Source organism: Salmo salar, chromosome ssa15, assembly GCF_905237065.1.
Source record: "Salmo salar chromosome ssa15, Ssal_v3.1, whole genome shotgun sequence".
In the NCBI taxonomy this organism is placed as follows: domain Eukaryota; kingdom Metazoa; phylum Chordata; class Actinopteri; order Salmoniformes; family Salmonidae; genus Salmo; species Salmo salar.
The window spans coordinates 73,125,221-73,147,244 of record NC_059456.1 but is presented as its reverse complement, the minus strand read 5'-3'; the positions used below and the strand labels follow the sequence as shown (position 1 = coordinate 73,147,244).

The following is a 22,024-nucleotide window of genomic DNA, read 5'->3' as shown; positions in this document are numbered from 1 at the left end:
CGGTGATGTAGCCAGTCAAGATGCTCACAATGGTGCAGCTGTAGAACATTTTGAGGATCTGAGGGCCCATGACAAATCTTTTTAGCCTCCTGAGGGGGAAGGCGTTGTCATGCCTTCTTCACAACCGTGTTGGTGTGTGGACCATGTTATTTCCTTAGCGATGTGGACACTGAGGAACTTGAAGCGCTTGACCCACTCTACTACAACCATGTCGATGTGGATGGGGGCATGCTCAGCCCTCCATTTCTTGTAGCCCACGATCAGCTACTTTGTCTTGCTGACGTTGAGGGAAAGGTTGTTGTCCTAACACCACACAGCCAGGTCACTGGCCTCATCCCTATAGGCTGATGTGTTGTTACCTACCCTTACCACCAGTGCAGGATCTAGTTGCAGAGGGTGGTGTTCAATCCCAGGGTCCTGAGCTTAGTGATAAGCTTTGAGGGCACTATGGTGTAGTCATTCTCACATAGGTGTTCCTCTTATCCAGGTGGGAGAGGGCAGTGTGGAGTGCAGTAGAGATTGCATCATCTGTGGATCTGTTGGGGCGGTATGCAAATTGGACTGGGCCCAGGCTGTCTGGGATGATGGTGTTGATGTGAGCCATGACCAGCCTTTCAAAACATTTCATGGCTACAGATGTGTCCTACGAGGCGATAGTCATTTAGACAGGTTGCCTTCGCGTTTTTGGGAACAGGGACTATGGTGGTCAGTTTGAAACATGTAGCTATAACAGACAAGGTCAGGGAGAGGTTGAAAATGTCAGTGAAGACACTTGCCAGCTGATCAGCGCATGCCCTGAGTACATGTCCTGGTAATCCATCTGACCCGCTAACCTGTTTTATAAATATGTATATACATTTTTTTAGGGGGTAGATCAGCTTTAATATTGCCAATAGATTGTGGCTTCTATCAATGTAATTGTCTGCATCATTTCCAAAACCCAATATATATTTTTTATAAATATATATTTTATTTTAAATATATATATTTGTAACATATTTTCCTTTTTTATTATTATCCCATAACCATACCACCCCTGCCCTAATTGGAGTAAACTAATGAACAACAATACTTAGGCTTCTACTTCCAGGTAACATGTTTAAATGTCTTACTCATATCGGCTACGGAGAGCGAGATCACACAGTCTTTCTAAACAGCTGGTGCTCTCATGCATGGTTCAGTGTTGCTTGCTTTCGAACTGAGCATAGAAGGCATTTAGCTCGTCTGGTAGGCTAGCGTCACTGGGCAGCTCACTGCTGGGTTTCTCTTTGTAATCTGTGATAGTTTGCAAGCCCTGCCACATCTGACCGGCGTAGTAGGATTCAATCTTAGTCCTGTATTGGCGCTTTGCCTGTTTGATGGCTCGTCGGAGGTTGTAGAGGGATTTCTTGTAAATATCCAGATTAGTGTTCCACTCCTTGAAAGCGGCAACTCTAGCCTTTAGCTTATTAGATTTTTAATTTGTTTATGGATCCCCATTAGCTTTTGCAGAAGCAGTAGCTACTCTTCCTGGGGTCCACAAAAAGTGACAAGTACCAAAACACTGATACACTGATAGACAAGGAAAGTCACACATATTTAAAAATACAACGATATACAAACAATGCAAAAAAATAAAAATACAAACAATTCATCTAAAAAATGATGTGTGAGTCTGTGTGTGCATTCACAGACCCCACCGTTCCATGAGTTGTTTTTTAAAAGGTAATTTTGCTGTTGGCTTGAGTAATTGGAGATACAAGGGAGTTCCGTAAGATTATGGCTCTGTATAAAACTGTATTGCCGTGAATTCGTTTTGGACTTGGGGACTGTGAAGAGACCCCTGATGGCATTTCTTGTGGGGTGTCTGAGCTAAATGTTATTTGATTGATGAGAGAGATCGAATGAGAATGGCAAGAATTGTGCAACAAGCAGGCCACAAACAGACAAATAACGGCACAGTACAGCAGTGGTGTGCCGAACGGCCTCTCGGAACGCACAACTCATCGATTCTTGTCACGGATGGGCTATTGCAGCAAACAACCACATTGGGTTACACTCATATCAGCTAAAAACAAATGGCTCCAGTAAGCATGCAATCACCAATACTGGACAATTGAGGAATGGAAAAGCATTGCCTGGTCTGAAGAATCCCGGTCGCTGTTGCAACATGCTGATGGCAGAGTCAGAATTTGGCATAAGCAGCATGAGTCCATGGACCCATCCTGCCTGGTTGCGGTTAGTGGTGGAAAAGTAACCAATTGTCATACTTGAGTAAAAGTAAAGATAACTTAAAAGAAAATGACTCAAGTAAAAGTGAAAGTCACCCAGCAAAATACTACATGAGTAAAAGTCTAAAAGTATTTTGTTTTAAATATACTTAAGTATCAAAAGTAAATGTAATCACTAAAATATACTTAAGTATCAAAAGTAAAAGTATAAATCATTTCAAATTCCTTATATTAAGCAACCCAGACTGCATGATTTTCTTATTTAAAAAAAAATGTATGGATAGACAGGGGTACAGTTCAACAGTCAGACATAATTTACAAACTAAGCATTTGTGTTTAGTGAGTCTGCCAGATCAGAGGCAGTAGGGATGACCAGGGATGTTCTCTTGATAAGTGTGTGAATTAGACAATTTTCCTGTCCTGCTAAGCATTCAAAATGTAACGAGTACTTTTGGGTGTCAGGAGTAAAAAGTACATTATTTTCTTATGGAATGTTGTGGAGTAAAAGTAAAGTTGTCAAAAATATAAATAGTAAAGTAAAGTACAGATACTTAAGTAGTACTTTAAAGTATTTTTACTTAAGTACTTTACACCACTGGTGGCAGTGGTGTACCATTGTCCAATCTGCAGTAACCGCATGAGGCCATTGCATCAGCATAGACCAACATCCCTGTGGAACGTTTCCGACGTCCATGCACCGAAGAATTCAAGCTGTTCTGGAGGCAAAGGGGGGGTCCAACCCAGTACTAGATGGTTGTACCTAATAAACTGGCTGGTGAGTGTATATTATCCATGTCCTTGTTCAGCCAAGACTCAGAGAAACATAGAATATTACAGTTCTTCAGGTCCCGTTGATAGGATAGTCTCGAATGGAGTTCATCCAGTTGGTTCTCACCAAAAGAACAAGGGGAATTGTGGTATATTTGTTGGCCGACGCAATCACGTTAGGAGGCTACCATACCTGCCTCTTTTTCGCTGCTGCTTCCTCTTTTGAGTCCCGGGGATTAGGGCCTGATCTGAAGTAAGCAGAATGTCCAGAGCTGCTGACTTGTTAAAGTAGAAGTCTTCCTCCAAATCAGTCATAGGAAATTATGGTGGAGACATTAACTTCTATGGGCTAGGTGGGACACAGCCAGTGAAATATCAGGGCGGCAAATTCAAAAACAACTAAATGTCATAATTCAACTTTCTCAAACATGCAACTATTTTACACCATTTTAAAGATACACTTCTCCTTGATGTAACCACATTGTCCGATTTCAAAAAGGCTTTACAGCGAAAGCAAAACATTAGATTATGTTAGGAGAGTACAGAAACAAAAATAATCACACAGCCATTTTCCAAGCAAGGACATGTGTCAATAAAACCCAAAACACAGCTAAATGAAGCACTAACCTTTGACAATCTTCATCAGATGACACTCCTAGGACATTATGTTACACAATACATGTATGTTTTGTTCAATAAAGTTCATATTTATATCCAAAAACAGCATTTTACATTGGCGCGTGATGTTCAGAAAATGTATTCCCACCAAAACGTTCGGTGAATGTGCACATCAATTTACAAAAATACTCATCATAAACGTTGACAAAATACATAACAATTATGTAAAGAATTATAGATAGACTACTCCTGGATGCAACCGCTGTGTCAGATTTTAAAATAGCTTTACGGAGAAAGCACATTTTTCAATATTCTGAGTACATAGCTCAGCCATCACGGTGAGCTATACAGACACCCGCCAAGTTCGGGGCAACCTAAACTCAGAATTAGTATTAGAAATATTGTCTTACCTTTGCTGATGTTCGTCAGAATGCACTCCTAGGACTGCTACTTCCACAAGAAATGTTGTTTTTGTTCCAAATAATCCATATTTATGTCCAAATACCTCCGTTTTGTTCGTGCGTACAGATCACTTATCCAAAGGCATAACGCGCGAGTGCGGAACCAGAGACAAAAAGTCAAAATGTTCCATTACCGTACTTAGAAGCATGTCAAACGCTGTTTAAAATCAATTTTTAATGGTATTTTTAACGTAAAATTGCGATAATATTCCAACCGGACAATAGCGTATTCATTCAAGGAGAAAAAGAAGGAACAGCGTGCTCGGGTGACCGCGCATATTCAATCCCTTTGTTGCCAGGCAGTCCACTCAGAAACTGAGCTCCTATTATCTGCCCAGTGACAGGAGAATGCTCAAATCACTTTCTGAAGGCTTTAGACAGCCAATGGAAGCCTTAGGAAGTGCAACGTAACCCCACGGATACTGTAGTTTTGAAAGGGACTAGAAAGAAGAACTACAATTCTCAGATCCTCCACTTCCTGGTTGACTTTTTCTCAGGTTTTTGCCTGCCATATGAGTTCTGTTAAACTCACAGACACCATTCAAACAGTTTTATAAACTTCAGCGTGTTTTCTATCCAAATATACTAATAATATGCATATTGTAGTTTCTGGGCCAGAGTAGTAACCTGTTTAAATTGGGTACGTTTTTCATCCGGCCGTGAAAATACTGCCCCCTAGCCCAGACAGGTTAAGTAAAATAAAAAGTTAAGCAGGTTACCCACTAGCAACTATTTTTCTTCCCTGTGCTCTGGCTAGGAGGAGAGGCTGCTGCGACTGGGAGACGAGATCAGCAGGCTGGCTGTGTTTGAAAGTGAGTCCCAGAGGAAGGACAGGGTGATTGCAGGGCTGAGGGACGAGGTGTCAGCTCTGAGACACCAGCTGACCCAGAGCCAGCAGACCGACCAGGAGATCAAACACAGGCTGCGCAGTCTGGAGAGAGACATCAATGACAAGAGGGAGCAGATCGAAAGGATGAAGGAGCAGGTACAGTGCCTTCAGAAGGTATTCATACCCCTTGACTTATTCCACATTTTGCTGTGTTACAGCCTGAATTCAAAATGGATCAAATATTTTTTTTCTCACCCATCTACACCCAATACCCCATAATGAAGAAGTAAAAGCATGTTTTTAGACATTTTTGCAAATTTATTAAAAATGAAATACAGAAATATCTTATTTACATAAGTATTCATACCCCTGAGTCAATGCTTTGTAGAAGCACCTTTGGCAGCAATTACACCTTTCTGGCTAAGTCTCGAAGAGCATTCCACACATGGATTGTGCAATGTTTTCTCATTATTCTTTTAAATTTTCTTCAAGCTCTGTGAAATTGGTTGTTGATTATTGCTAGACAACCATTTTCAGGTCTTGCCATATTTTCAAGTAGATTTAAGTAAAAACTGTAACTCGGCCAGTGAGGAACATTCACTGTCTTCTTGGTAAGCAACTCCAATGTAGATTTGGCCTTGTGTTTTAGGTTATTGTCCTGCTGAAGTGTGAATTAATCTCCCAGTGTCTGGTGGAAAGCAGACTGAACCAGGTTTTCCTTCAGGATTTTGCCTGTGTTTAGCTCCATTCCGTTTCTTTTTTATCCTGAAAAAATCCCCAGTCCTTAACGATTAGCATACCCGTAACATTATGCAGCCACCACTATGATTGAAAATTAGTAATATGTTGTATTGGATTTGCCCCAAACATAACACTTTGTATTCAGGACAAAAGTGAATTGCTTTGCCAAATATTTTGCAGTATTACTTTAGTGCCTTGTTGCAAACAGGATGCATATTTTTGGAATATTTTTATTGTGAACAGGCTTCCTTCTTTTCACTTTGCCAATTAGGTTAGTATTGTGGAGTAACTACAATGTTGTGGATCCATCCTCAGTTTTCTCCTATCACATACATTAAACTCTTTCTTTCCTCTCTGGCAACTGAGTTAGGAAGGACACCTGTATCTTTGTAATTTCAACCAAACAATTCAATGTAATGATGTTGAATCAATGTGGAAAACTGATTGAATTTGAAAAAAGTAATCAACGTAAAATAGTTTCATATTTTCTTCGGCCCAACTTTTAACATAAATCCAATGACATGGTGAAATGTTTTGTTGATTTGACATTGAATTCACGTTAATTGACAACTCAACCAAATGTAAATCAAAACTAGACTAAAAATAAATGTTGTCTGTGCCCAGTGGGTCAAAGGAATGAGACTTTCATGTTTCCTGTCTCAGTTGAATTGGGATGTCTTTGAGTTGGGATGAATTTAATTAAATTAGGAAATTCCTAACTGACCCCAACCCTGCTGTTTACCTGCATTCTCTCTCTTCGGCTCTTACACTCCCCTCTAACTGGCACTCAGTGAATACTTATTAAAGTTCTCCAATATCTGAATAAATCTGAGTTTTTCCTAATTCTAGGAAGATTTTAACCCACTTAACCCCAATATTTCTTTGTAAAGCCCTAGTTATGTTCTTGCTTTGACAAAGTCATTTCTGAAGATGATTATTTATTGATGATTAGTGATTCATTTCTGTCTGTCCCTCATTTTAAAGTCAACCCTGTTACGTGAACCAAACTATCATTTTAATATGGCGAAACTATTCCTTTTCAAATATTTTTTCAAATGAAACATTCAACATCAATGTTTTCATAGTGTAGACGCAGTTGAGCTGGTTCTACTCTTTTTGGCAATTTTCTGGTGTTTTGTGGTGGAAAACTGAACATGTCGAGCATCACACGTCAACCATGTTACCATAGATAGAAAGGCTAGAAATGTTTTAACAATAAATGTAAAAAACTGACAAGCTTCCATTCCCCCTGTCACAAGGGGATTCATGGCTGATTTAAGATGAATACCTCAACCCTGTTACTGTCAACCCAGTTACTTTAATGGCATTACTATAGCCATTTTTTTACACCTTGAGATGGGAGAACGTGTTCTTTATGAAGTTGAACATGTGCTCTTCGTAACAGAATGTTAAAAGGAGGTGAAATTAATAGTTTATTTTGACCAAGTTACGCTACCCAAAATATACTCTATTCGTGGAACGATCCAGTAACAGCAAGGACAATGCCGTGGAAGGCTATCTCCATTTTAACGGGAGCACCACCCAACAGTATATTCACGTCTGGATATTGCATCAGCATCACTCATTCATCAAGTGGCTAATTTGAACTGAAAATAAAAGGGAATTCAATATTAGTTCAACAGAATTGTGCATTGTACTGAATATCAACCTATTGAGTAGGCCTAAACTAACATCGCGTCATTTTTTCGTTACCTACATTCTCTCTCTTCAGTTCTTCCACCTCCTTCTCACTGACACTCAGTCTGGCCTCCAAAGCTGTGGTAACAGAAACTTTAATTGAGTTAAACCGCTCATGTTGTGATGACTTTGACTGGGACCGGAAGGCTTGTGTCAGTTCAAAAATAATATAGGATTATTGTATCAATGTCCTCTTTTTATTAGCTGTGTTCCCACTCTCACTGGTTGTCACTCTGGCCTGAAATAACATGAAAGGACAGGAATATCAGTTCATTCAACAGCCTAAACTATCAATATGCTTATTACTATTGGTATCTCTTAACAAACTTAAAAGTGCAATTTACATCAATTTTTTCTTTCACATTGATCATAATGGGATATTTTCTGACATTACCCGCATTTTCTCTCTCTAGGTTGTCTACTTTGTGTTTTTTTGGCATTGCAATTCAGTCTTCTGTTCCACCACGAGGGCTCCCATGTTGTGCACCATGTCTCTCAGATCCTTCAGCTCAGTCTAGATGTCAGAGGGGGTGGTGGGCTGGCCACTCGTCTGTTTGTAGGTGGTATCCGTAGTTACAGTCTTTCGAGCTCGCAATCTCGACCTCAATGGCCCTGCTCTCGCGCCCATCGCTGTGACCATGTTGAGTGATGTCCTTCTCTATGACCCTTCCACTCTCTCCCTGAGCCCATGTCCCAGACAGACGGACAGTATCCTGGTATCTGAATTAGAGAGATTTGTAGCATTTTCTGTCGAAGTCTCACTTTAAAAATCTCTGTCTCGGGGAAATAACATTCCTTTTGCAGTTTATTTTCAAACTCTGTACCCGCCAGACAATGTCACATGATTTTTTTGTTTCTGGGAGTGTCTTAAAGAGCCATTCTAAAATACTTTCCCCTCAGTGTTATCATTGAGGTATAGAGAGTTTGTAATAGTGACTGTCTGTTTGATTATAACCTATACTTTGTTAAGATGGTAGAGCTGCAGAGGGGCTCCAGTGAGGTGTTTAGGAATTCTGTCACCGAGCGAGACCTAAAGATCTCCAACCTAAGAGGTCAGATGGAGAGGCTGAAGAGGGAAAGCAGCACTGCCTCAGGTTTGTGTGTGTGTGTGTGTGTGTGTGTGTGTGTGTGTGTGTGTGTGCGTGCGTGCGTGCGTGCGTGCGTGCGTGCGTGTGTGCGCTTGTGGCATGTGCATGCCTGTGTGCCCATGGATTTCAGTGTCAGTCTGACTAAGTGGTATCCATTTAGGTCTGGTAAGAAGCTTACAGAGAGACCTGAGTTCGAGGGAGAAGCAGGCTCTGAAACTGGCGTCTGAGGTGGACAGACTCCGGCAGGACATCCGACACAAGGACATCCAACTGGGGGCTACTGCCACCAAGGTCTCCATTGTTTTTGAGTATATTTCTCAGAATCTAGTCATATAATCAGTTCTTTCTGTCCAGATTCTTAATTTTCCTTTGACTTTAAAGTAATTAAATGTAATAACTTTTATAGACTAAAATTATTTTAAGACTTTACTAAGGCTGAATGATATCCATGTCCTTTGAGAATGATTGCAGAGATGATTTAGTGTCGAAACCAGAATCTTTTGTGAGGCCCAATTACTTGAACTGAGAAATACTGTGCTGTAGCTATGCAGGTGTTGCTGTTCTATCTGCCATATTTAAACCACAGACATTCATGAGCCTCAAGGTTTCCTGTCAACCACTTTTTCTATCAACCACTTGCCCTTTGTAGCTCATTTCAGCTTTTCTCTCTCCTCTCTCTGTCTTTCTGACCCCCCAGTTCTCCAAAATGAGCAAGAAGCACCAGGAGGAGTTACTCAACCATGAAAATGAGGTGATGACACTGAAGAAGGTAGCTATCCATTTCTCTAACCATGTTTGACTTCCAAGTAAGTAGATAAAGAATGCATACCTCCCTGTTTCACTCCGTCTCCTCCCTACTGAACACGATCCGGATTCTCTCATGTTATCTGCAGAGCGTTGAGAGGCTGGAGGTTACTTTGAGGGATAAGCAGAGGCTCCTGGAGCACCAAACAACAGACAGGGACTTGCTAAAAAACAGACTGGAGAAGACAATTGGGGTTAGAACTTCATGTCATGGTTTTATGTTTAGGAAAATGACGGCATCGTGGCTGGAATAGGATTTTGAGGGTTCTATCTTCTAGAAGAAGCCTCTATTGTTCTATTTCAAACTCTTTTTTATTTGAGTGTATAGAAATGTGATGCTTTTACAGAGGCAAATTCTAACGTGAGATTAGAGTCTCAGAGTTTCACATTCAGTATATGATGTTGATGCGTCAGTGTGAAATTTGAGTTATGCATACATGTCTCACGTGAGGATTTGTCCCTTTTCGACTAACCTTGATTGTACACATATAACATATTATTGGGAGGATATGATGTAGTTAGATCTAGCGGGATAGTTTTTGTGAAATTTGAATACAGTGCAGTTCCAAAGCTCTAGGTTGACTCCTATGATGGTGTGCTCCAGGAGCAAGCTTCTATGATCGCGGAGTCTGAGGCAGAGAGGCACACACAACAAAAGAAGAGCAAAGCTGAGCTGGATCTGGTGCAGGCACAGGTAAGTTCAAAGAATTCTAGTGCCTCTCTAATTATAGTTCCAGATAATTACGCAAATCAATTTAAATATCTTTCCTCATAGAAATTAAAGTGTGACTTCATGAGTATGATTGACTTAAACTGAAATGGCAAGAAGTGAGGGAGTAAAATACTGTTTTTTTTGTCTCAGATTGAGCACCTTCGTAACCAGCTGCTGATGATGTTACCCACTGAACCCTCTGACTCCACTTCCCATGATGCCTTGTCAGACCAGCAGGTTACTGGGACCTCTTCGTTGACAGTATAGAAAAGAGACTGATAAATAACATAAAAGTATATCAATGTCCCAGAGAGCTACGTATTGTGAAGGTTTGCAGGGTTAGAGTACATTTCAATTCAGTCAAGGAAGTAAACTGGAATTCCAATTCCATTTTTTTGGCATTGAAAAGCATTGGGTTGGGCCATGATGGTTTGCGATGACCAAAAACGTGGGGAAACAGAGCCGCAATTTACTTGGGGTGTTAAACGGCTATGCTAGCCAAAGGAATGTGGTCATCCGTACTTTAACCACTGCCCGTGACCTTTGCTCCTTGTAGGTATTAGAGCAGGTGGCAGAGCTGCTAGAAGAGAGAGAGAGCCTGATGAGTAAAATAGAGGAGCTGGAAAGACAACTGAAGGAGCTCATGACTGAACAGGAGGGGGCAGCAGAGGACACAGAGAGACTGAAAAGTAGGCTGGAGATCTGTCAGGTATTCACTCCCTCACGTTTGCATAGTCCTACACTTGGATATGCTGTCATACAGTGTGTATCTGTCAATTATAAGATTCTCAAATCCAAAGCGGCTTACAAATGAGGGCAAATGCAACACATAGCCTACAATGTGACACAAATCAACTCTCAACCAGACAGTCAAGAAACGTGTCTGTCTCAAGTGTTCCCCTAGTAAATTGAGGTGCTGCTTTGATACTTTCACCCAAACATCCTAAATACCACACACATACACACTTGACCAAACAAGATACAGCTGGTATGTCTATTGTCCGCTCACTCAGAGTCAATTACAGGAGGCATGCTCGGCAAATGCACTGGAGAAGGCCATGACCTCACTACAGGAGGAGAGTGTGTCTCCAGCTCTGGCCTGGGTCAAGGCTTCAGTCCTCTCCATAATGGCTACCCAGCTCCCACTGCTTCAGAGTGCCACCCAGGCACTACTGGAAGCTGGGATAGATGCTTCACATCCCACTGAAGGTGATTTAAATCTAGCTGTTTACATTTTGTTTAGCTGTTGTATTTGTACTTCTTTACGTAGTAAATTATGTATTTATGTGGTAAAGCAGTGTTCCAGTGTTCCTTGAAAGTCGCAGGACAAGGCATGAAAAACACTGTAGTAATGGAATAATGCAAAGTCTTTTCCCTATCTTAAATTAAGAGATATTTATTAAAGGGTGCGCTAACTAACACACACACACACATGGGTACTAGGGGACTGGAGTAATACTATGGTCCATATATGGGTTAAAATCTCAAAGGGGTCCATATTATCTAATATCCTTTTGTATCCCCACAGGAGTCCTGAGTGGCATCAGAACCCTGGTCAATGAGCATCAGGGATACAAAGTGGAGCTTCAGCATCTGAAGGTAGGTAGATTTGGTGCCCTGTCACTTTGCTCTGCACTGACTCAAAAATGTTGGTGAATGTTCTGCTCTGTAAGCCACATACACAGAACTGGAGTAGATGTTCAAATAAGAAAATGCAGTAAGAATAGACATCAGGCCCTGTATACACAAAGCATCTCAGAGCTCTGGGATCATGATATCCCTGTATGTATTATCTTACATGTCTTCTTAAAAGGCACAACTGATCTTATATCAGCACTCCTACTCTGAGACTGTTTGAAAATAGGCCCAGAACCCTTATACAAATGGGATAATCGTTGATGTATTTGTAACCCAAAGGAAGATCACACTCATTATCAATACACTTCCAGTGAGTTTGAGTGGTAGGTTTTCCTATCTAAGGCCTCATTTGCTCATCAGTGGTTTTAATGTGATGTATAGAGAGATTGCACATATGATGTGGCTGATAGGGTTGTTTAGTTGTCATAGGGTCACTGTGTCTTTTCTGGGGTGCAGTCAGACCTGGAGGAGCTCCAGGAGAGAGAAGCAAAGTCCAGAGAGTTGCAGGAGCTACTGAGCATTACCAGAGAGGAGCTGGTACAGCAGAGACAGCAGGTTGGCTCCCACACACACATACATGCTTGCGGGCACTCACGCACACTTAAACACACTCACACACACTCCATATCTATTAAAAACGGATATAAAAATGCATGTACATGACTGGGAAAGTGGATTCAATAGCAATGCTTTGTTGACATCCACGAAAAGACGCACATCTTTATGTCCCCTTACTTCCATTGTAGATGACTGTGGCACAGCATGAAGAAGAGGCCAGGAATAAGGAGTTGGAGGAGCTAAAGGGGGAGTTGGAGGCACTCAGACATGCCCAGGTGAGGGGGCGAGGTGCTGGGATGGTTTTGACCAATTTCTCCTAGTCCAGGTCCTTCGAGAACACTGTGGATGCTGGTTCCATCAGTCAGTCTGTTTGTTTTGTAATTCAGTGTGTTATTAAACTGTCAAAGGATTCACCCTAAAAGCAGTCAAGTAACACAACAACTAGCCGGTGATAAAGCTACATAAAGATGCATCTACAAGGAGAACACCTGAAACCGATAACTAGCATACACAGTGGTCCACCAGGAAACAGACGTTACAATCCACCGACTCTCTACGTGTTTCTCTCGCTTCCCAGACTAAACTGCAGCAGGAGGCACAGACCCAGGAGGCTGAGTGGTGCACCAGGCTGGAGGAGGCGGGCAAGAGGGAGAAGGAGTGGCAGGATAAGGTGAAGGAGGTCTTGGAGGAGGAGAAGGAGCGCTACGGGGTCTGGGAGGCCGAGTACAGGGAGCAGGTGCGGCAGCACGCACACACCATCGTGGCCCTGGAGCAGCGCTGGGTCCAGAGCAGACAGAGAGCCCAGGAGGTGGAGGAGGAGAGGGACGCACTGATTGGACAGCTGAGAGGTGAGGGGGGTTGGGGGGTTCAAAGGAGTGGACTGTCTGGCTGTCTGGCTGTCTGGCTGTCTGGCCGTCTGGCCGTCTTGCCGTCTGGTTGGTCTTGTTCTTCTAGGAGGACCCTGGAAGCCTGGGGGAAGAAAATGGCATCTGGATACAGGGCATCTCTGTGCTTTAACAACAAATAATTGGGCAACTTTTGCACCAAAAAATGTCTGAGTGAGGGAAATGCTGTAAATTAAGAGGACTGTATTTTGAAAGATGAGACGTTGAGGATTATAATAAATACCTTTTTATGTCCTACAAGTAAGCCAAACACCCGTGTCCAAATGTGCACTTCACATTTCCATATCATAAAACTCATGTCAGATACAGTGTCAACGTTTATGATCACTATGTTTTGATACCCTGGGTTGTTCTGAACAGAATGAGCCTATTGTTGTGTATTGTAAAGAAAATGTGCCACTGAACACGCACGAATGCACGCAGGAATCCTTTCTATGCGCACTAAAATTAAGATCTGTTTCTCTGAATTGCCCTGTGAAAGTCTAGCACTGTAAGATCGTGTTTTATAACTTAGCTAGGGATGTTGACAATAGAACAAGCTTGATGCCCACATGACGCAGACTGAGATTTATAATGGTCTGTTTTAGGACAACCCTGCCATCACACAATTACAACAACAGTAATTGTGTGATGGCAGGGTTGTGTTCCAAATGAAACAACTACCAGTGTACTGATATTTCAGACTCTTCTATGAGTTATATAAGTGCATTGAAATTGCTTAGGAACTGTGCACACTTTGGAGAGGTGTGTGGCCACATGGAGACGCCAGTTAGTCCTCTCAATCAAACCCATAGTAGTTTTTTTGTCTTACGTTGCACCTACCCCACATTTTCCAGGAATACTTGTATTTTCAGATTTCGTTATCAACAAATGCGGCGTATTGCGCAGTAAGTGTAAAATGCACGTAAAATCACCAGTGTAATATTTGGATTCAGTCATGTGTTAGGTGAATTGTTGTGTCCTCACCTTTAGTCTAATAATTTTCCCATAATCTCCAAACTGTTCCCTTTCAATTGCTACCATGGTTATGCATATGCTTTTCATATTTCTTCTGAAAGAAACATTTCAATTTAGCCCTATCCTTATATAGTGCCTTCAGAAAGTATTCACACCCCTTGACATTTCCACATTTTGTTGTGTTACAGTTGAGATTTTGTGTCACTGACCGACACAATACCCCACAGTGTCAAAGTGGAATTATGTTTTTAGAAATGTTTACAAATGAATAAAAATGTAAAGCTAATAAGTATTCAACCACTTTTTTTGGGCAAGCCTAAATAAGAGTAAAGCGTACTTAACAAGTCACATTATAAGCTACATGGACTCACTCTGTGTGCAATAATAGTGTTAAATATATTTTTTATTATACAAAAATTATGCAGATATTGAATGTTCCTTTGAGCATGGTGAAGTTATTAATTACACTTTGGATGGTGTATCAATACACCCAGTCACTACAAAGATGCAGGCGTCCTTCCTAACTAAGTTGCCATAGAGGAAGGAAACCACTCAGGGATTTCACCATGAGGCCAATGGTGACTTTAAAACAGTTACAGAGTTTAATGGCTGTGATAGGAGGAACTGTTACTCCACCATTCTTAGCTAAATCACAGAGTGAAAAGAAGGAAGCCTGTACAGAATAAAACATTTTCCAAAACATGCATCCTGTTTGCACGAAAGCACTAAAGTAAAACTGCAAAAAATGTGGCAAAGAAATGAACTTCATGTCCTGAATACAAAGTGTTATGTTTGGGGCAAATCCAACACAACACATCACTGAGTACCACTCTTCATATTTTCAAGCATGGTGGTGGCTGCATCATGTTATGGTTATGCTTGTCATCGGCAAGGACTAGGGAGTTTTGGGGGATAAAAATAAATGGAATAGAGCTAAGCAACAGGCAAAATCCTATTGGAAACCTGGTTCAGTCTGCTTTCCCTCAGACACTGGGATACAAATTCATCTTTCAGTAGGACAATAACCTTAAACACAAGACCAAATATACACTGAATATACAAAGAATAAGGTGCAAATATTTTACAATCCAGGTGGGCAAAGCTCTTAGAGACTTACCCAGAAAGACTCACAGCTGTAATCGCTACCAAACATGCTTCTACAAAGTATTGTAGGGAGGTGAATATTTATGTACATTTCTCTATTAAATTTTCAATAAATTTGCTACAATTTCTAAAAACATTTGTTCACTCTATCGTTATGGTATATTGTGTGTAGATGGGTGAGAAAATAATACATTGAATCAAATTTGAATTCAGGCTGTAACATAACAAAATGTGGAATAAGTCAAGTGGTATGAATACTTTCTGAAGGCACTGTTGGTCAGTTCCCACAAGTCTAAAGTAAACAGCAATGGACACAGTAGTGTGCTTAATGCAAGGTAGTGCCATTTTATGTCACTAGATGACAGTCACGTGTAATGCAACGCTAAAAAGCAATGCTAGAAGCACATGTTTTCCTCAATTACGTTACACTTTGCAGTGAAATGCCAGAGAATGTATTATCAATGCATAGTTACACTTGGTGTTACTGGGTGTGAAATAAACTCAGTAACACTTTACTTATTCAAAATTCAATGCAAATAACTTTTATTTCCTGTGAGGGAGCTACATGTGTGGTGACGAATTGGTACATTCAAGACACATACAGTGGTGTGTATTCATGGATGCCAAGGGAAGCCAGGCTTCCCCAAATATTTGACCAATCATTTTTTTAAATAATAATTTCTCTTTTGTCTCTGTGTTTAATAATTTTCCTTCAATTAATGTATCTCACCGGAAAGCATCCAAGCGAGCGAAACAGTGCCCCTCTGTCTCTGTATGTGTAGACCATCTATCTGATTCTGTCTGGTCCAAAAGAGCATTACATTGTTGCTGCCTGTAGCATTGAATGCAGGGGAAGCCAGCGAGCATTTGGCCAATCGGCGTTGAGCTAAACTGAGTGAGCTCAAGTGTGAAGGGTCCTGGCACACCAAAAAAAGTGTCAAGGGAAGCCAGTTTGGATTTGGCTTCACTCCTATCAAATCACATTGAGAGCACGTCACTGACAAAAACAACTTGAATTGTTGCATCTCGTTGTGTTGTTGTCCTCCATTGGCTAGCTAGCTTGCAAAAATTGTCCCTTTCCTAAATTAAATGGATGGAGATAGGGATTTGGACATAATTCTCCGTACTGGCCAATGAGTATAACAGTGATTCTGATCCAACCATTAATTCATACATTGTGCTCCTGGCCTGAGAGGATGGACGTTCAATATGTAGCTAGATGTACAGTAGAAGGCTAATGTTGCCCATGAAAGGAAGGATCGGATCCTTCTTTTCAATTTTCGCCTAAAATGACATACCCAAATTTAACTGCCTGTAGCTCAGGACTTGAAGCAAGGATATGCATATTCTTGATACCATTTGAAAGGAAACACTTTGAAGTTTGTGGAAATGTGAAATTAATGTAGGAGAATATAACACATTAGATCTGGTAAAAGATAATACAAACAAAAAACATGCATTTTTTTCCCATTTTGTTATCATCTTTGAAATGCAAGAGAAAGGCCAAAATGTTATATTCCAGGTTAGGCACAATTTAGATGTTGGCCACTAGATGGCAGCAGTGTATGTGCAAAGTTTTAGACTGATTCAATGAATCACTGCATTTCTGTTCAAAATGTTGTATCAAGACTGCCCAAATGTGCCTAATTGGTTTATTAATACATTTTCAAGTTCATAGCTGTGCATTCTCCTAAAACAATAGCATGGTATTATTTCACTGTAATAGCTACTGTAAATTGGACAATGCAGTTAGATTAACAAGAATTTAAGCTTTCTGCCCATATCAGATATGACTATGTCCTGGGAAATGTTCTTGTTACTTACAACCTCATGCTAATCACATTAGCCAACATTAGCTCAACCGTCCCGTGTGGGGGACCGATCCCGTAGAGGTTTTAAGCTATTTTTAGCGAGGTAGCCTAGGACAACAAAAAAAGAGAAATAGACCGTTTCGTCAACATGAAAGAGAGGAGGAAGACATTGGTGAGTCAACATGTTTTATCTACTTGCACGCACACAGACAGTAGCCACATCCTATTTAGCTTAAGTTGATCGGACTAAATTGTTTTGGTATCTTTTAGTTGCCACTGTACTAGAATAAGCATAGGTGATTTGATGATGTTGAAATATTGAAGTTGAAATGGTGCTGGAATAGTGAAGTCAGGTGTTGCCTAGAGCACCAAACCACCCTACAACATTAAAAGCTATGATGGATTCTATAAAGCAGCTATAAAATGCTTGGGGGATTGATTGGTGTACATTAAACTTCCTCAATTTCTGTAGAAAGAACAGGCATTGTTGAAACTTTGAGTGAATTTGTTCATCGCTTCTTTTGAAGAAGAGCTTGTTGTTGATGATGATTCCTAGGTGTTTGTAGTCTTCCCCTTGTTTAATGATGTGTCCGTTAACCTCCAGCGCTGGGATGGTAGGTTGGTCTCTTCTAAAGTCAATGACCAGGTCTTTGGTTTTGGTTGCATTGAGGTCCAGGTAGTTCTGGTTACACTACAGTGAAAACCTGTCGATTTCAGCCTGGAGGTGCCCCTCTGGATTGCCTGTCTATTATTACTGTGTCATCAAGGTACTTAATGAACGTAATCTCTAGGTGCGAGCTCCTACAGTCGTCTGTGTACAGGGTGAATAACACCGGCAAGATGACAGAGCCTTGTGGGGATCCTGTACAGATGGTTCTGGAAGGGCTGAAGTGAACATTGAATCTGACCAGCTGGTGTCTATTTTTCAGGAAAGACCCAGAGAATCTGATACTTAAATACTTACAGGGTGCAGATATAATGCTTTATAACTTGTTTTAACCATGTATGAGCCTTTATAATGTCTTCTAACTCTCCACAGCGTTGGAGGGGAATCTGGAGAGTAGTAGGCCTGTGATGAGTACCAGTCCCCTGGAGACACAGACTAAACAAGCCTCAGAGGTGGAGGCCCTGGAGGGTAATATCACTTCACTCAGGTAAAGAGGGTTTGTTGGATTTTCTTTCAACTTATTAGATGGCCTCAGTATTGATGAGACTAAGTAGTGGAAACATTCCCCAATAGGCACAGACTATTACTGACATTTAACTAGAGGGACCTTACCACATTTTATAGTAAATCTGATGCAATACATCAACAGTTTTGATTGTAAATCATAATGTATGCAACCTCCAAATGTTTTAATGTAAGGTTATTCACCTTAGATGCTGTCTCTGTGTATTCACACCATGGTATTTCTTGCCATCTTGCACAAAGGAGTGACGTCATCACTCAGCAAACATCCCCATGCTCACACTGTGCTTTCCTCATGAATAATTCATGAGGCCAGAAATATATGCATGAGTCATGACTAATGACTCTGATATATATGATCCATATAGTGATCAGTCTGTGAAACTACCCTCTTGTCTCAAACCAAGCGGAGGATTACTTCTGAAGGCCCAGGCACTGATTCCTAAATGTAATCTGAGGTCTTCTTATCCCATCCCATGTGTGCCACTGCATTCCAGTTAAAGATAAGCATATGAGAGTCCCTGGTGTCCTTTTCTGAACACACAGTATAGTACAGCTACAGTGCAGCATGTGTCTTTTAAATCTTAGATTAATGATCATGCAGACTTGTTTTTTACAGCTAATTTAGGTGCTCATATTACCACAGTTACCAGAAGTCCCCACAAGAATAGTAAACTAACAAACTTTTGACCAACTGGGGACTTTTTGTTAGTTCCCACAAGGTCAAATGCTATTTCTAGGGGTTTAGGGTTAAGGTTAGAATTAGTGTTAGGTTAAGGGTTAGGAGCTAGGGTTAGTTTTAGGGTTAGGAGCTAGGGTTAGGTTTAGGATTAGGGTTAAGGTTAGGTTTTCAGGTTAGGGTTAGGCTACGGGTTAAGGTACGGGTTAGGTTTAGGGTTAGGGTTAAGGTTAGGTTTTCAGGTTAGGGTTAGGGTACGGGTTAGGGTTAGGGTTAAGGTTAGGTTTTCAGGTTAGGGTTAGGCTACGGGTTAGGGTTCGGGTTATGTTTAGGTTTAGGGTTAGGGTTAAGGTTAGGTTTTCAGGTTAGGGTTAGGCTACGGGTTAGGGTACGGGTTAGGTTTAGGGTTAGGGGTTAGGGACTGCGTGTGTGTGCGTGCGGGTGCATGTGCATGTGTCCGTAGTGAAGCTGTGGAATTATGAGTAAGTGGATTAATCAGGCTAAACATGGTCAAACATTCTACTGAGGAAGCCCCAGTTTGGGGTCGAAACGTGTGCAGATTTACTTTTTGTTCAACCATTCCATATTTCTAGTAGCACTAAAATATCTCCTCTTTTTTTCCTTGTTCTCATCTCTCCAGGGCAGACTTGGCCCAGTCTCAGCTGGAAACATGTAGCCAGGGTGACCTCATCGTGGCTTTGAGTCGTGACCTGGCTGCAGCCAATGCCAGGATAACAGACATGACAGGTGCAATCTCACATGTTGATCCATCCCTTCAGTATATTATGGTTTTCTCATTTATTACATACTGCTGAAATAATGGCAGTATGTAAATGATACAATGATACAAAGAATATTGAAAGCAAGGTGTGGTTTCTTAGTTAATTAAGCAATGAAGATACCATCATGCTTAGGGTCATGTATAAAAATGCTGGGCTGGCCATTATATTGGCTGCCATGGCTATGCCCCCATAGAATGACAATGCCCCCATCCACTGGGCACAAGTGGTCACAGAATGATTTGATGAGCATAAAAACAATGTAAACCAAATGCCATGGCTGCCTCAGTCACCAGATCTCAACCCAATTGAACACTTATGGGAGATTCTGGAGCGGCGCCTGAGACATTGTTTTTCACCATCAGCAAAACACCAAATTATGTTCTGTCTCGTGGTGGCCCAACGCTCTATTAAGACACTTTATGTTGGTGTTTCCTTTATTTTGGCAGTTACCTGGATATTTCAGATCACATTCAGAAGAAGCACATTTTTGTCTGATAACATAGCAATCTCGCATGGTGTGCGCTTGTGTGTGTGTGTGTGTGTGTGTGTGTGTGTGTGCGTGTGTGCGTGCGTGCGTGTGTGTGTGTGTTCGTGTGCGTGTGCGTGTGTGTGAATGCTTAACTGTGTGTATTCTGCAGGGGAGCTCAGTGAGCAGCAGAAACTACAGTTGGAGCAGCTTAAGGCTCTGGTTGTGGATCAGAGGGTCCAACTGAGCACTCTCACTCAGAAGCTAATGCTGATGTCACAACTCGTGGAGCAGAAAGGGGAGGAGCTTGAGAAAGTGAGGGATGAATTGAGGTAGGCCTGGGGTAGGTGCGGGGGGAGACATTTAAAGCTGAGGAGTGCGGTTACCAATCCCCATCGGTTACATTGGATTTGTAATGTGGAATCCTCAAATGTAATATCATATGTGTACAAATGTGAAGTACCAATACATTTAAACTCTCTCATGGTTTCTCTCCGCGATATAATGAAATTTTAGCAACAAAAAAAATATTTACCTTCAAATGGCATAAGTACAAAGTAATGTAGTATCTATGTTAGGGTCATTACGATAGCAAGCAGCCAGCCAGCATGTAGTGAAGAGCTGATGCGTTGTGTCCTATCGTATATTTTATGATTTGATTTGATCTAATGTGTTGTGTCCTACCAGGCTTTGTCAGGTGGACCTGGAGAAGAGTCTCAGGGCAGAGAGAGAGATGAAGGAACAGAGGACACACCCAGAGCAGACCCAGCCTGTCCACTACTCTGTTGTTCCCTGCATACCACCACACACAAAGGCGAGTGGAATAACATAAAGGCCCATATTCACAAAGAGTCTCAGAGTAGGAGTGCTGATTTAGGATCAGTTTTGCCTTTTAGATTATAATGAGTGAACCCAAAGGGGAACCTGATCCTTGTACTCCCTCATCTGAGACGCTTTAGGAATACAGGACCAGTGGTGTACACCTCTGGTCCTCGAGGGCCGCCGTGTCTCCTGGCTTTTGGTGAACTGGTTGATTTAGATTTAGACCAGGGACACCAGGTGTTTGTAGCCTGGTCCCTGATGTGTATGTGCTGTCTCATCGACTCAAACAGTGGTTATCATGCCAGACAACAACCATAGGAGTTGACTATGCTATAAAGGACAAACATATCTGGGACCAGGCTAAGAAGATTGCACTCTCCAGCCGCATTGATCAACTGAAGGCAAGAGAGGAATCAAATGAAGCACGAGGCACACAACAATATGGAAAAGATTTGCAGCATCATAGGTTCACCACACATACACTTGAATACGTTACTGAAAAAAAGAGGTCTGATATTTAGCTGTCTGGTTCAGTAAACGCTGGAGGGTGCCTCTGTTTCCTCAGAGAAAAGCCCGTTTGAACAGGTTCTGCTGATAATGATCTTGTGCTGTGGTGCCACGCCTCTAACTCAGTACAATCAACACTCAGAGGAAGAGACCATCTCCTGTTCCCCCTCCTATCAGGACACTGGAGAAGCAGGAGATACATTATATGACATTGTGCATCACTATGTTTAATGGCATGTGCCTCGCATCCTGACAACACACTTGCATGTAAAGCAGCACCTTGTCGTAAACCATAGCAACAGTACAGTACAACATGACACGACTCCTCTGTATTCCCCAGGGCGCTCATTTATCTGCTGTTTGTCTCTCTAAATGGAACATAGAGGGCCTCAACAGCTTCGTACTGCCCAGACATGATTTAGGCTTGTGTTTGTTACACAAACTGTATTTGTGTGTGTGTGTGTGTGTGTGTGTGTGTGTGTGTGTGTGTGTGTGTGTGTGTGTGTGTGTGTGTGTGTGTGTGTGTGTGTGTGTGTGTGTGTGTGTGTGTGTGTGTGTGTGTCACTCAATCACTCACTCACTTCTACAACATAGCCATTCAGACTCTTGTTTTAGTACTCGTGTTATAGTCAATAGGCCCACTACAGTGTAGTGAGGATCAGGAACATTGCATTGTG

The 22,024-nt window shown here is 41.5% G+C and overlaps 1 protein-coding gene across 1 annotated transcript in view; it reads left to right on the top strand.

Annotated features, from left to right (window-relative positions):
• fhad1 (forkhead-associated (FHA) phosphopeptide binding domain 1) overlaps positions 1-21,714 on the top strand; it is a 28,891-nt gene extending 7,177 nt beyond the window's left edge. The window contains exons 5-21 of the mRNA XM_045696098.1: positions 4,815-5,042; positions 8,296-8,419; positions 8,574-8,704; positions 9,111-9,182; positions 9,307-9,411; positions 9,822-9,911; positions 10,080-10,166; positions 10,486-10,638; positions 10,955-11,138; positions 11,458-11,528; positions 12,024-12,122; positions 12,314-12,400; positions 12,703-12,973; positions 17,942-18,056; positions 19,411-19,517; positions 20,191-20,350; positions 20,706-21,714. Coding sequence (XP_045552054.1) covers positions 4,815-5,042; positions 8,296-8,419; positions 8,574-8,704; positions 9,111-9,182; positions 9,307-9,411; positions 9,822-9,911; positions 10,080-10,166; positions 10,486-10,638; positions 10,955-11,138; positions 11,458-11,528; positions 12,024-12,122; positions 12,314-12,400; positions 12,703-12,973; positions 17,942-18,056; positions 19,411-19,517; positions 20,191-20,350; positions 20,706-20,850 — 2,229 coding nt within the window. The 3' untranslated portion in view covers positions 20,851-21,714. The remainder of the gene's footprint in view (positions 1-4,814; positions 5,043-8,295; positions 8,420-8,573; positions 8,705-9,110; positions 9,183-9,306; positions 9,412-9,821; positions 9,912-10,079; positions 10,167-10,485; positions 10,639-10,954; positions 11,139-11,457; positions 11,529-12,023; positions 12,123-12,313; positions 12,401-12,702; positions 12,974-17,941; positions 18,057-19,410; positions 19,518-20,190; positions 20,351-20,705) is intronic.
• Positions 21,715-22,024: the final 310 nt, after the last annotated feature.